Source organism: Rhipicephalus sanguineus, unplaced genomic scaffold (genome assembly GCF_013339695.2).
Source record: "Rhipicephalus sanguineus isolate Rsan-2018 unplaced genomic scaffold, BIME_Rsan_1.4 Seq1073, whole genome shotgun sequence".
Classification (NCBI taxonomy): Eukaryota; Metazoa; Arthropoda; class Arachnida; order Ixodida; family Ixodidae; genus Rhipicephalus; species Rhipicephalus sanguineus.
The window spans coordinates 700,352-714,136 of NW_023614277.1; the positions used below are offsets into that span (position 1 = coordinate 700,352).

Here is a 13,785-nt window from a genome sequence, read left to right on the forward strand (position 1 = left end):
AAATTAAAAAGTCGTCCACGTATCGCATCACCTTTACCGTGCTAGTCTGTCTGAGCTTGCTCTCGAGGTTACGGTCATAGCTGGCTAGTAGAATGTCACTGAGAACAGGGGCGATGCATGCGCCTATGCAGACTCCTTTCCGTTGAATAAAAAGCTTATCGTCGAAGCTGATGAAGGTCGATTGCATGTAAAACTTTAAAAACTCTAAAAACTTGTCTACAGTGATTCCACACGCGTTCTGAAACTTAACAACACCGTATCTGTCAATGCAATTACCAACTTCAGCACACACATCATTCTGAGGTAACGAATAATATAAGTCCTTGACATCGACCGAAAAAGCACAAGCACCCACTGGACAGTCATCCCGGAGAAAGGCAGAAACGGTACCTGGTGTCCTTATGAGGAAAGGGTCGTCGATGTCAAGGAGGCACAAAAACCTTTGCAGGAACACACCAACTTCTCGTTGCCACGTTCCGCGCTCAGAAACGATCGCCCGGAACGGGCAAAGTTCCTTGTGAGTCTTGGCGCTGAAGAAGGCTGAAAGGCTGGTTCCTTTGCACGCCTTCACGGATGATGCCAATTTTGCAAGTCCTGCTTTTTCGCATAGCTGAACAGCCCTTGTTTTCACCTTCGTAAGAACTACTCCTTTCACTTCGTTGAAGTTGCCCTCAATGGCCGCGTCAGCTTTTTCTTTGTACAGACCACGAGGCACCACCACGAATCCTCCTTCTTTGTCAGACAGGAGCAGCTTCAGGTCGGCGTCTCGAAGGACAGCAACCGCTGAGCGGAGCTTTACAGTGTTGCCTTTTTTAACCTTCTGAGGCAGGCAGTCAACTCCTTCCCTAATACACCGGTCAACTTCATCTGTCCTTGCATCTGTCCTTTTTTTCTTCTGCGCATTCAAAAATTGTCAAGCGCGGTATTGCAAGGGCTTGCATGAAGGCGGCGCTTGAGAGGTCCTGTGACCACCAAGTCGAAGCGATCTTTTGTTCTCAAGTAGCACGCCTGAAGCTTGCAGGTTTTCCAGGAACGCTTTTGACCAGTATCGCAGAAAGCCTCGTGCTGGTTTTAAAAGCAAGTGCTCACCTGCTGTTCAATCAGTGACACACCCGCAGAAGAAAGTAGTGGTTATTCCTTATGTGCACAAGGGCACATAATCTGAAGAAAGTGGTCAGCAGGGCAGGCGTTAGACTGTTGTTTTCTGCCAAAAATAAGCTTGGTAGCCTGTGTCAGCAAGTAAATCGAGAGACCAAGACGAAAAGATGCAGCAAAAAGCATCGCCAGAAGTATGTTGAATGTTGTGATAGTGTTGTGTATAAGATACCTCTTTCTTGCGGCCGTTACTATGTCGGCCAAACGGGGCGGTGCGCTAATGACCGCATGCGCGAGCATGCAAACAACGTCCATACAAGCCAGAGATAGTCAATTGTCGCTTCACTGTAATGAATGTGGTTGCCAGCCATCTTTTAAAGATTCCATTTTCCTGTCGAAGTACCATGATGAACGGGCGCGTGTCATTTCTGAAGCGTATCATATCTATAATGGCGGAGAGGCATGTGTCAGCCTCCCCTCGATCTCCCTCCTTCCGAAGGAGTTAACGTTTCTGTCTGTTTGAAGATTTTTTGGCCTCTGCGCAGGCTAATCATCTTTTTCTATGTTTCTTTGCCTTTTGCTTTGTTGAGATTGTGGCGGAGTATATAAATGCAGACTGGAAGTATAAAACACATTTGGTTGTTAGTCAGCGCCGTTGTTTGTGTCCTTTCCTCGTTCGTCCCGTCTTTTAGCGCTGTTTCTACAGTTAATCATGAACCAACCAGCCCAAATGCGTACCTTATTGCAGGTGAATGAAGTACATGAGCGGTACCTATTTCGACGACGAGTGCAAGCAGAAGGTGAGCCCTTTGAACCGTTCGCAAGGGACCTTAGGCCCCTGGCCAAATCATGCAACTTCGGCGCTATGGAAAGTTCGATGATCCGCGACCAAATTGTATTCGAAACGAGCGACTACAAAGTGCGCCAGAAGCTACTACGGGACAAGGACTTGACACTTGTGAAAGCTGAGCAGGTATGCAAAGCCGCCGAGTTGTCAGGGGCACAAAATCAAATTTGGGCACGCGAGCAGCGCCAAATTGACCGGGTCCAGAACCGGCCAAAGAAAACTGGTGCGTCCGCAGTATTTGAATGCAGTTGGTATGGCCGGCAGCACGGCTCGACAAATTGCCCCGCGTTTGGACGCAACTGTAGGCGGTACGGAGGCAAGAACCACTTTGCTGTGCGTTGCAAGAGCAAGAGACAAGTGGATGAGGTCAGTACTGATGAAGACTTCACGAATCTGGACGTATCTGTAGATGCTGTTGCATGCCATCGTGACTGGGTAGTGGAAGCACAAGTGGGCGGGAAGCGCATGAAGCTCAAAGTGGATACCGGTGCCCAAGCCAACCTTTTGCCGCATAGTGTGTACCGCACACTACAGCCGGCAGCGCAAATAACACAAAGCAGCTCAGTGCTACGCTAATATGGGGGAGGAATCATCAAGCATTTTGGAGTAGCTAGCCTGAAGGTCACCGTTGGCAAGACGGCGATTGAAGTCGACTTCTTCCTGGTAAAGAAAGGACGCGCCATTATCGGTCTTGAAGCAAGCGAACGCCTGGGACTTTTCGTCAGGTCAGTCAATGCAATAACAACGGGACCTCCAGAATTCATGCAGGAATACAAGGACGTCTTCACCGGCACCGGATGCCTTCAGCGGATGAAAAAGATGATGTTGCGACAAGACGCCGCACCTACTGTCCAGATGGCTAGACGAGTACCCCTGGCCCTGCTCAAACCACTGCGAGCAGAACTTGACCGGAAGACCCTACGGACTGGGTAAGTGTCGTGTTCCAGGGCTTCCGGGTATGAAGACGCCGACATTATTCAAACATGCTTTATTCGCATGCCAGCGACATAGCGATAACCAAGAGTGCCGAAGGAAAAGTGCCCCCGCCCCACCGCGCGCCAAGCGCTTTTATTCACATCGTGGGCGAGGGTGTTGCGATATGGGCCGCGTGACAGAGTATCGCACAAGCACACGTGTACAGATATGCGACATCCCCCCACACTTATTTGGATCCCCAAGCATTGTCCAAAAAGTTCACGGCACAAAGCGATCAGGTGGGCGACGCTGTCTCTGCGGGTAGCGACGTTCGCTAGGAGCGTTTGAAGTGTCCGCCGGTTCACTTTGTGCGGTGGGCGAGCTGTCGACATCATGTGATGAGTCGCAGGCCGGGACCTGTGCGGGAACTTCTTGCTGCCTTTCACTGAAGGGTAGTTCGAACTCCGTGGCGATGCCGGTGTTATCGTTGCGGATGTGATTTTGGTGACGCACCCACTGGAACACACCACGCGGAGTCACTACACTTAACCGATATGACACTGGTCCCGTACGGGCAAGAACTGTTGCACACAGCCACTTTGGTCCCGATCGGAAATTGCGCACACGAACGGCATCACCAACAGCGATGACGTTGTCACGACACGAGTGACGCCTTGTCTGGTCGAACTGGCGCTGGTGCACTCTGTTCTCGACCGCTGGTCGTATGAGGTCTAGTCTGGTCCGCAGGCGTCTCCCCAGGAGCAAAGTGGAAGGGGCCTCCCCTGTCGTAGCATGAGGCGTATTACGATACGTCAGAAGGAAGTCGGCTAACTCCTCACTGGCGCTCCTCGGACTGGTCTTGCGGAGCGCTGACTTCAAAGTCTGAACAAAACGTTCAGCCAGTCCGTTGCTACTTGGGTGATACGGTGCGGTTCTTACGTGACGAATGCCCCTGTGCTTGAGGTAGGCTTGGAACTCTGCAGAAATGAACTGGCTTCCGTTGTCGGACACGAGTGTTTCTGGAAATCCAAATCTGCAGAAAAGTTCATGAATGCAAGCAATGGTTGCCTCTGATGTAGTGGTTGTCATGGGACATACTTCTGGCCACTTGGAATGGGCGTCGACTACTACTAAGTAGGATATACCTTTTATTGGACCTGCAAAGTCCATGTGTAGGCGTTGCCAAGGACGCGTCGGCCAGGACCATGGATGGAGCGGCGCTTTCACTGGCAAACTGCGTGTCTCTGCGCATGCGTGACAAGAGCCGACACATCTCTCTATGTCCTGATCGATATTTGGCCACCACACATAGCTTCTTGCAAGCTCTTTGGTGCGCACCACTCCCGGATGCCCCTCATGTAATTCATCTAGGACAAATTTGCGGAATTTTTCTGGTACCACCACACGCATTCCCAGCATGACACAACCTTGATATAAAGAAAGCTCTAGTTTCCTGCAGAAAAAAGGTTTCAGGTTCGCAGATACGTTAGCAGGCCAGCCTGACAAGATGTACTGCACTACTTGACGGAACACTGGATCCCGTGCAGTTTCCTCTGCGATCTGTTTACTGCAGACGGGCATGCTGTCTAAACGCAAAACCAGAAAATTTTCTGTTGCCCCGTCTGTTCCCGGTTGCTGGATTGGAAGGTGCGATAAGCAATCAGCGTCCACGTTCTGCGCTGAAGGGCGATACTGCAAAGAAAAAGAATATGCAGAAAGCGTGACTGCCCAGCGTTGCAGTCTGGCAGCTGCGATGGCAGGAATGCCTGTTTTGGGGCCAAAGATCATCTCAAGTGGCTTGTGATCCGTGAGCAACACAAACTTCCGTCCGTAAACGTAGTAATGGAACTTCTTGACTCCAAAAACAAGCGCTAATGCTTCTTTCTCCAATTGACTGTAACCTTGTTCAGCTTTTGTTAACGTTCGTGAAGCATAGGCTATTGGATGAACTTGGCCTTGAAAACGTGTGACAAAACTGCGCCTATTCCGTAGGAAGATCGCATGACAACTGCAATGGCAAACTGGGATCATAGTGAATCAGAATAGGCTTTGACGACAGCAGTTTTTTTACTTGCGCAAACGCACTTTGACACGCGGCGTTCCATTGCCAAGGTTCGTCCTTACTCAAGAGCTTGTTCAAAGGAAAGAGTATGGATGAGATTCGGAACAAACTTTCCATAGTAATTTATGAGTCCTAACACTGACTGCAGCTGCTGTTTGTCTGTTGGAGCTGGTGCATTTGCAATTGCGACCAACTTTTCATCCATCGGGCGAACACCGTCTTTTGTGATGACGTGACCCAAGTACTGCAGTTCATTGCGAAAAAAATCGCATTTCGAAGGTTTGACGCGAAATCCGCGTTCTGATAGCCGCTTCAGCACAGCTTCCAGGTTGAGCAAGTGTTCTGCTTCTGTGTGGCCCGTGATCAGTATGTCATCGAGATAACAAGTTACGCCGTTTAGTCCTTTCAGCGCATTATCCATAATACGCTGAAATATTGCGGGAGCCGATGAAATGCCAAACGGTAGGCGGTTGACCAGAAACAGACCCTTGTGGGTATTCAGCGTAAGGTATTCTTTGGATTCGTCGTCCATTTCGACCTGCTGATACGCTCTACTTAGGTCAATCTTTGAAAAATGTTGTCCGCCTGCCAGCGCGGCAAATAGCTCGTCCGCTTTCGGTAGCGGATACCTTTCGATGTCCAGTATCGGGTTTAGCGTGACTTTGTAATCACCGCACAGTCTGACTGAACCATCGCGTTTAACAACTGGTACGACCGGCGTTGCGTACGGGCTTGTGGTCACGGGTGTAATAATCCCTAGCTCTTGCAGCTTCGACAATTCCTGCTCGACAGCAGTTTTTAGAGCGAAAGGCACGCTTCTTGCTTTGAAAAATCTTGGCTTCGCGTCACCCCTTAAGAAAAGAGTAGCCTTTTCTCCCTTTACTGTGCCGAGTTCGTCCTTGAACAGGTCCTGATAGCGGTTTAGCAAGGACTCTAGTTTAGGCGATCTCTCAGAACCATTTGTGTTTCCCACCTGCATGTGGTGAAGACCTTGTATTTGCGTCCAGTCCAGCTTGAGGTGTTGTAGCCAACTGCGCCCCAGCAGCGGCTGGCCGTCCTGGCGGAGGACGTACAAAGGCAACTGTTGTCGCTGCGCGTTGTACTGGACTGCAACAAATGCTACTCCGCAGGGCTTCACGGGTTCATTTGTATAGGTTCTCAAGGTGAGACTTGTCCTGCGCAAATGAGATCTGGGAAAAAGAGAACGGAACTGTGCGACAGACATAACGGATACAGCAGCCCCTGTATCGAGTTCCATATTCACTGGTACGCCGTCAATAGCGACCTCGACCATGATTGGTTTTTGTCTTGCGTCTGCAGCAGGTTTTACACTCCTCAAATTGGTGCGTGGCAGTGACAAGGTACTAACATGCCGTTTATTTTTACTTTTCGATTCTTTTAGCTCTTTGCTCCGGCAAGCACTCTTGATGTGGCCCTTTTTGTTGCAATGAAAACATTTGGCATTCGCATACGGACAAGAGCTGGCGGTGTGTTTCACCGATCCGCAGCGATAACAAGAGATAGAATCGTAGTAGAACAGCGCCGGCGAAAACAACAGACCAGACGAGGAGAAGGACACGTAACACAAGGCGCACTAACAACTGAAAGTTTATTCGGTATCTGCAGAGAATAAATACTGCCTTCACATGAATAAACAGAAGAAAAAAGGTTACAAAAGCTATGACACTGTATCACGTGGTCACTCCTACTGTGCGTGCAAAACGGTTCCTGAAAGAAATCTGACATCCTTCTCCGAAAGCAAAACAGAAGGCATGCTGACACAAGATTCCCCGAGCTTTTTAATCTCTAGGGCTTCAACAACCTCCCTTGTTAACCTGTCAGCTGACTTGTACATGACGCCAGTGCTTTCAAATCGAGGTGCGCAACCGCAGTCTCTGCAATGGATACCTAGATGCCCCGATACCACTTTCGTTGTGTTGTACTTGTGCTCTTTTAATCTATCATTTAGGCATCTTCCTGTTTGGCCTATGTATGACGCACCGCAAGACAAAGGGATTGTGTAAACCACATTATCGGTGCACTGTACAAACCTGTCGCGATGCTTCTTAGTGCACACAGGTGTCTTACTTTCTGCGTTAACCGCCCGACACAATTTTGCCAGCTTGTCGGGTGCGGTAAACACCACCTTTACTCCCGCCCTTTCCGCCACTTTCTTCAAGTTGTGCGAAACGGAATGTACGTAAGGAATAGCGGAGACATTCTTTGTACCGCACAATTGTGCTGCTGCACGGTTGGCGTTAGCGCCTTGGTTCTTCACTTTTAGCATCTTTTCTGCAACGCTAGACAGAATTGCTCGCGGGTACTCCGCGTCTGTTAGACGACGAACCTGGTCGTCGAAACTACTTCGCAGCCGGTGAATGCATGATTTCTTTAGGGCATTGTCAAAGGATGAATAAACGATGCTACGCTTGACTAGCTTAGAATGCGAAGAATGAAACAACAAAACAGGTTTCTTAGCTCTTGGCTGGAAAGCCCAGCAGACGTGACGAGGTGAAAAATGAAGCCCTAAATCGAGGAAACGTAAAAACTATCAACCGGCAGCTCGTGAGTCAAAACTAAAGGTGCCAAGCACTGACGAAAAAGTGCAAGTATATCAGAAGATTGCTTTTGCAAGTCTTCCTCGTCACAATCTAGAACAATTAAAAAGTCGTCCACGAATCTAAAAACACGTAACACATGAGTGGGTGTCAGGCGCTGCTGCAACAGTCTGTCTAATTTCGCTAAAAAGATGTCACTTAGTATCGGAGCTATGCATGAACCTATGCACACCCCCTTTTTGTAAACAGATGTCCCCTTTCCATTCTACATAAGTAAATCAAGGTAGGTTCTTAGCAGCTCCAGGAACGAGCCTACTGCTATACCGGAAGCATTTTGGAATGAAACCGCCCCGTAGCTGTCAATGCATTCCGCTACGCTAGTAAGAAGAGCATCTTGTGGTATCGCGTAGTACAGGTCTTTGATGTCAATTGAAAAAGCATTCAGTTGTCTAGTCTCATTTTCTGCTAGAAAGCACACAACCTGCTCAGAATTCTTTACTTTGAAGGGATCATCAACCATCAATTGGTCTAAGTTCTGCTGCAGGTACAAGGACAAACATTTCTGCCATGCTCTGTTTTCTGACACAATTACACGAAGGGGACACTCCGGTTTATGGGTCTTCGCTGCAAAAACACATCAAGACTTAGCGTCTTGTTTGACTCAATGGCAGTTGACAGCTTTGCGAGATTTAGTTTTCTACATAATTGTGAGGCTTTTGTTCTTATCTTACTCAGGCTAACTTCACTGACCTGCTTAAATGTTGAAGCGAACGCTTCGGACGCCTTCGAATGGTACACGGACTTAGGCATCACGGCAAAACCGCCTTCCTTGTCCGCAGGTAGCAGTGAAAGCGCATGTTCTTTCAGGTAGGAGACAGTCTTACGCACCGGAAAGTTCCTTTCGGAAGAATCACAACGGATTAGCACATCAACACCTTCGGCTGCACATCTTTCTTGCTCGGCTTCGGGCGCACGTCTCGACAGTTTCTTCACCATTGCAAGGAGCTCCGGAGGCTTCTTCTTGGGCTCGACGGCGAACTTCGGCCCACAGCTTAACACTTGCTGCACCGACTCCGGGACCGTCGCATTGCCGATGACGTGAACGGGGCTTCCGCTTACAGGGACTTTCCTTGGCAGCAGACCTCGAAGCGTAGGCAGTACTTGCTGCCACAGCACTTCAGTGGCTGTGTTTACAACACTCATCCAATCCATGCACAGGCTTCCAGCACGATCCTTTGATGAAGTCAACCGAATAGATGCTTGAAGGTGGTCCTTGTAGAGGCGAGCTTGTCGCATCCATTCCGATCGCAGAATCCTGCAGACTCTGCTTCCATGTCCGGTGGAAGGCGGGACGGGGCCAAAAAGAGCCATGACTTCAGGAGGAAGAACCTTGTGTCTCATGCAAAAGCCCATCTGTCTTCCACGGCAGTAGGCAACCGCGACCAGTGAAGCGAAATAGGCCGGGTTGAAAAAAGCACATGTAGGGAAAGGGCCCAGAGAACGAGAGATGTAACTTGTCAAAATGTACTTTTGGGCTAGTTGGTTCATAATCGTAGTAGAACAGCGCCGGCGAAAACAACAGACCAGACGAGGAGAAGGACACACGAAGGACACAAGTCTAACAGACGCGGGGTACCCGCGAGCAATTCTGTCTAGCGTTGCAGAAAAGATGCTAAAAGTGAAGAACCAAGGCGCTAACGCCAACCGTGCAGCAGCACAATTGTGCGGTACAAAGAATGTCTCCGCTATTCCTTACGTACATTCCGTTTCGCACAACTTGAAGACAACTGAATGCTTTTTCAATTGACATAAAAGACCTGTACTACGCGATACCACAAGATGCTCTTCTTACTAGCGTAGCGGAATGCATTGACAGCTACGGGGCGGTTTCATTCCAAAATGCTTCCGGTATAGCAGTAGGCTCGTTCCTGGAGCTGCTAAGAACCTACCTTGGTTCTACTTATGTAGAATGGAAAGGGGACATCTGTTTACAAAAAGATGGTGTGTGCATAGGTTCATGCATAGCTGCGATACTAAGTGACATCTTTTTAGCGAAATTAGACAGACTGTTGCAGCAGCGCCTGACACCCACTCATGTGTTACGGGTTTTTAGATTCGTGGACGACTTTTTAATTGTTCTAGATTGTGACGAGGAAGACTTGCAAAAGCAATCTTCTGATATACTTGCACTTTTTCGTCAGTGCTTGGCACCTTTAGTTTTGACTCACGAGCTTCCGGTTGATAGTTTTTTACGTTTCCTCGATTTAGGGCTTCATTTTTCACCTCGTCACGTCTGCTGGGCTTTCCAGCCAAGAGCTAAGAAACCTGTTTTGTTGTTTCATTCTTCGCATTCTAAGCTAGTCAAGCGTAGCATCGTTTATTCATCCTTTGACAATGCCCTAAAGAAATCATGCATTCACCGCCTGCGAAGTAGTTTCGACGACCAGGTTCGTCGTCTAACAGACGCGGAGTACCCGCGAGCAATTCTGTCTAGCGTTGCAGAAAAGATGCTAAAAGTGAAGAACCAAGGCGCTAACGCCAACCGTGCAGCAGCACAATTGTGCGGTACAAAAATGTCTCCGCTATTCCTTACGTACATTCCGTTTCGCACAACTTGAAGAAAGTGGCGGAAAGGGCGGGAGTAAAGGTGGTGTTTACCGCACCCGACAAGCTGGCAAAATTGTGTCGGGCGGTTAACGCAGAAAGTAAGACACCTGTGTGCACTAAGAAGCATCGCGACAGGTTTGTACAGTGCACCGATAATGTGGTTTACACAATCCCTTTGTCTTGCGGTGCGTCATACATAGGCCAAACAGGAAGATGCCTAAATGATAGATTAAAAGAGCACAAGTACAACACAACGAAAGTGGTATCGGGGCATCTAGGTATCCATTGCAGAGACTGCGGTTGCGCACCTCGATTTGAAAGCACTGGCGTCATGTACAAGTCAGCTGACAGGTTAACAAGGGAGGTTGTTGAAGCCCTAGAGATTAAAAAGCTCGGGGAATCTTGTGTCAGCATGCCTTCTGTTTTGCTTTCGGAGAAGGATGTCAGATTTCTTTCAGGAACCGTTTTGCACGCACAGTAGGAGTGACCACGTGATACAGTGTCATAGCTTTTGTAACCTTCTTTCTTCTGTTTATTCATGTGAAGGCAGTATTTATTCTCTGCAGATACCGAATAAACTTTCAGTTGTTAGTGCGCCTTGTGTTACGTGTCCTTCTCCTCGTCTGGTCTGTTGTTTTCGCCGGCGCTGTTCTACTACGATTATGAACCAACTAGCCCAAAAGTACATTTTGAGAAGAGGTAGAAGCTTCCCCAGTGCTTTTAACTTTGTGCACTTGAAATTCCTGATGTGCTGTTGAGCGCGTAGCAGATGCGCTTTGAATCGCAGCTTCAATGGCTATCGCACGATCAACTGCTGTGTGAAACTTTAACTGATGGTCTTCTGCAAATAAACTTCGTTGTATGTCAGCCCGAAGCAAACCACAAACAAATCTGTCCCTTAACGCTTGATCAAGAAAAGTACCGAACCCACAAGTTTGCGCGAGTCTACGCAGCTCTGCGGCATACTGAGTAACAGTCTCTTGCGGCAGTTGTGAGCGGCGATGAAATGTGGCTCTTTCGCCGATAATGGACAGTTTAGGAACAAAGTGGTTTCGCAGTAAGCTTAGAAGTTCTTCAAAAGACTTCTTAGCGGGAGTCTCAGGAGACGTTAACGACTTCAACAATGCGTATGTCTTCGGTCCTACTAGGCTTATCAAGGTATCAGCCTTCTGGTCCTCCGAGACTTTGTTAGCACGCAAAAATGCTTGGAGGCGTTCTTCATAACTAGCCCAATCTGCTGAAGATTCATCGAAGGGTTCTACTTGCCCCAAGTGCGCCGACATCGTTTCGCTGACTTGTCTTCTTGTCGCAGTCCACCAGGGTCCCAAGAACTTCGTCGCCAAGAACTATGTCGTGTTCCAGGGCTTCCGGGTATGAAGACGCCGACAGTATTCAAACATGCTTTATTCGCATGCCAGCAACATAGCGATAACCAAGAGTGCCGAAGGAAAAGTGCCCCCGCCCCACCGCGCGCCAAGCGCTTTTATTCACATCGTGGGCGAGGGTGTTGCGATATGGGCCGCGTGACAGAGTATCGCACAAGCACACGTGTACAGATATGCGACAGTAAGTCCATTAGTTATCGTCAAGAAGAAGGACGGTCAACTACAGATATGCATGGATCCTAGAAAAATCAATGAAAGCCTGACGCGGGAGCACCTACAGATGCCTCGTCGCGATGATATAGAAGCCGAGCTGGCGGGAGCGCGGTACTTTTCACGACTAGACGCCAAATCCGGATTTCATCAAATGCCGTTGCACGAAGAAACGTCCAGAATATGTACGTTTGCGACCCCGTTTGGCCGTTATTGCTTCCTCAGGCTTCCTTTCGGCATCTCCTGAGCATCCGAAGTGTTTCAAAGATACATGAACGAAATCTTTGATGGGATTCCTGGCGTAAGTGTGTATGTCGACGACATCCTAGTGTGGGGCTCTTCAAGAAAAGAGCACGACGAAAGGCTCAGAGCAGTCCTTCAGTCCGCGCGTAAGGCGGCATTAACATTCAATGCTCCAAAATGCAAAATTGGTGCCACAGAAATTTCTTTTCTCGGCGATGCCATTTCCGAAAAAGGCATACGGCCAAGTCCTGATGCTGTCGAATCAGTTTTACATCTGCCGCCGCCGAACGACAAGAAAGGAGTTCACTGAATGCTAGGTGCGTCAACTATTTCGCAAAGTTTGTACCAGCACTTGCAGAAAAAACTAAGTTGCTTCGAGACCTGATCAGGAAAGACAGTATTTTTGACTGGACGGATAACTATGCCAGCGAATGGAACCATATCTGTGCCACTTTAAGTAGCCAGCCTGTTCTGGCTATCTTCGACCCAATGCGGGACACTGAAATCTCTTCAGATGCATCGCAAAACGGCATTGGCTCAGCGTTGCTACAGCGTTACGGGGATGCTTGGAACAATGTGTGTGACCGGGCTAGTTGGTATTCATTAGCGACGTGAACAGCGCGTGTAACACACAAGGACAGCGCTCGTCCTCGTCGGTTCCTCGTCATTGTGTGTTACAACTGCGCTCGTCCTCGTCGGTTCTTCGTCCTTGCGTGTTACACGCGCTGTTCACGTCGCGATGCTTGGAAACCTGTCGCGTATGCTTCACGAGTACTCTCTGACACCCAGAAACCCTATTCCCAGATTGAGAAGGAGGCACTGGCGAGAAATTTCACCATTTCGTGTATGGGCGCAGGGTAATACTCGAAACAGACCACCACCCCCTGATCAATATTTCAAAAAAGGCAATCGCTGACATGCCACCGAGACTGCAACGTTTCTTTTTACGTTTGCTAAAATACGATTTCAAACTGCATTTTGTTCCAGGAAAGCAGTTCGTGTTGCCTGACCTGCTGTCACGTGATACTGTCAAAAACCGAAAAAGGAAGAAATAGACGAAGACGTTGAAGTTCACGCCGTAAGTGTTGTGTCGTCACTTGTAAGCGGCGCTACGTTAGAACGCCTATCAACTGAAGGAAGACTGAAAGTTGGGCTAGTTGGTGATACATTATGGGCGGTAACAGCGCGCACACTCACGGGACGGATAGAAGGGAACACAAACAAGCGCTGACTCTCAACTGAAGGTTTATTGCAACAAACAAATAATTTGAACACTTGCGATAAACATATAGAACATGCGCAGAGGGGCCAGCGAGGGACCGTGTCGACGTCATTAACAGACTTAAGGCTGCGAGTGACTGCGCAGGCGCGACAAAAATGTTTGTCAAACAAACATGCTACTGAATAATATTTCTTCTTTTTCATGCAATGATACCGATGTTTGACTAACGCAGGACTCCCCTTCTTTTTTCATATAGAAGGCTTCCACCAGTTCTCTTGTCATCTGATCACTCTGTTTGAAGAGCACTGTCGTTTCATTGTACAAAGGCGTACACCCACACGTGTTGCAGTGCGAAGGCAGATTCGCGTACGTGCGGACTTGAAGATCCCGGAGTGTTCTTTTAACCGTGTATAGAGACAGCGCCCCGTTTGCCCGATATACGCTTTTTTACATGTTAAGGGAATTCTGTACACTACCCCTAGTGCACAGGGTATTGAAGCGCCCCTGTGTCTCACACCGCACTTATTTTGGCTAGAGCTTTTTCTATCATGTTTTTGTTCACCATAGGGCACAATTTTCCTCATTTGTTTCCTGCTTAGAATAGTACCTGTACGTCGTACCGTGATGCCACATTTTTTAGT

General features: G+C 48.5%; 1 protein-coding gene across 1 annotated transcript in view; it reads right to left on the reverse strand.

Moving 5' to 3' along the window:
- Positions 1 to 2,954: 2,954 nt before the first annotated feature.
- The window catches only part of LOC119376037 (uncharacterized protein K02A2.6-like), an 84,879-nt gene continuing 74,048 nt past the window's right edge, over positions 2,955 to 13,785 (reverse strand). Inside the window, exons 2-3 of the mRNA XM_037646029.2 lie at positions 4,003 to 4,758; positions 2,955 to 3,890 (exon numbers count right to left, since the gene is read on the reverse strand). Of these exons, the coding sequence (XP_037501957.1) occupies positions 3,137 to 3,890; positions 4,003 to 4,130 (882 nt within the window). The 5' untranslated portion in view covers positions 4,131 to 4,758 and the 3' untranslated portion in view covers positions 2,955 to 3,136. The remainder of the gene's footprint in view (positions 3,891 to 4,002; positions 4,759 to 13,785) is intronic.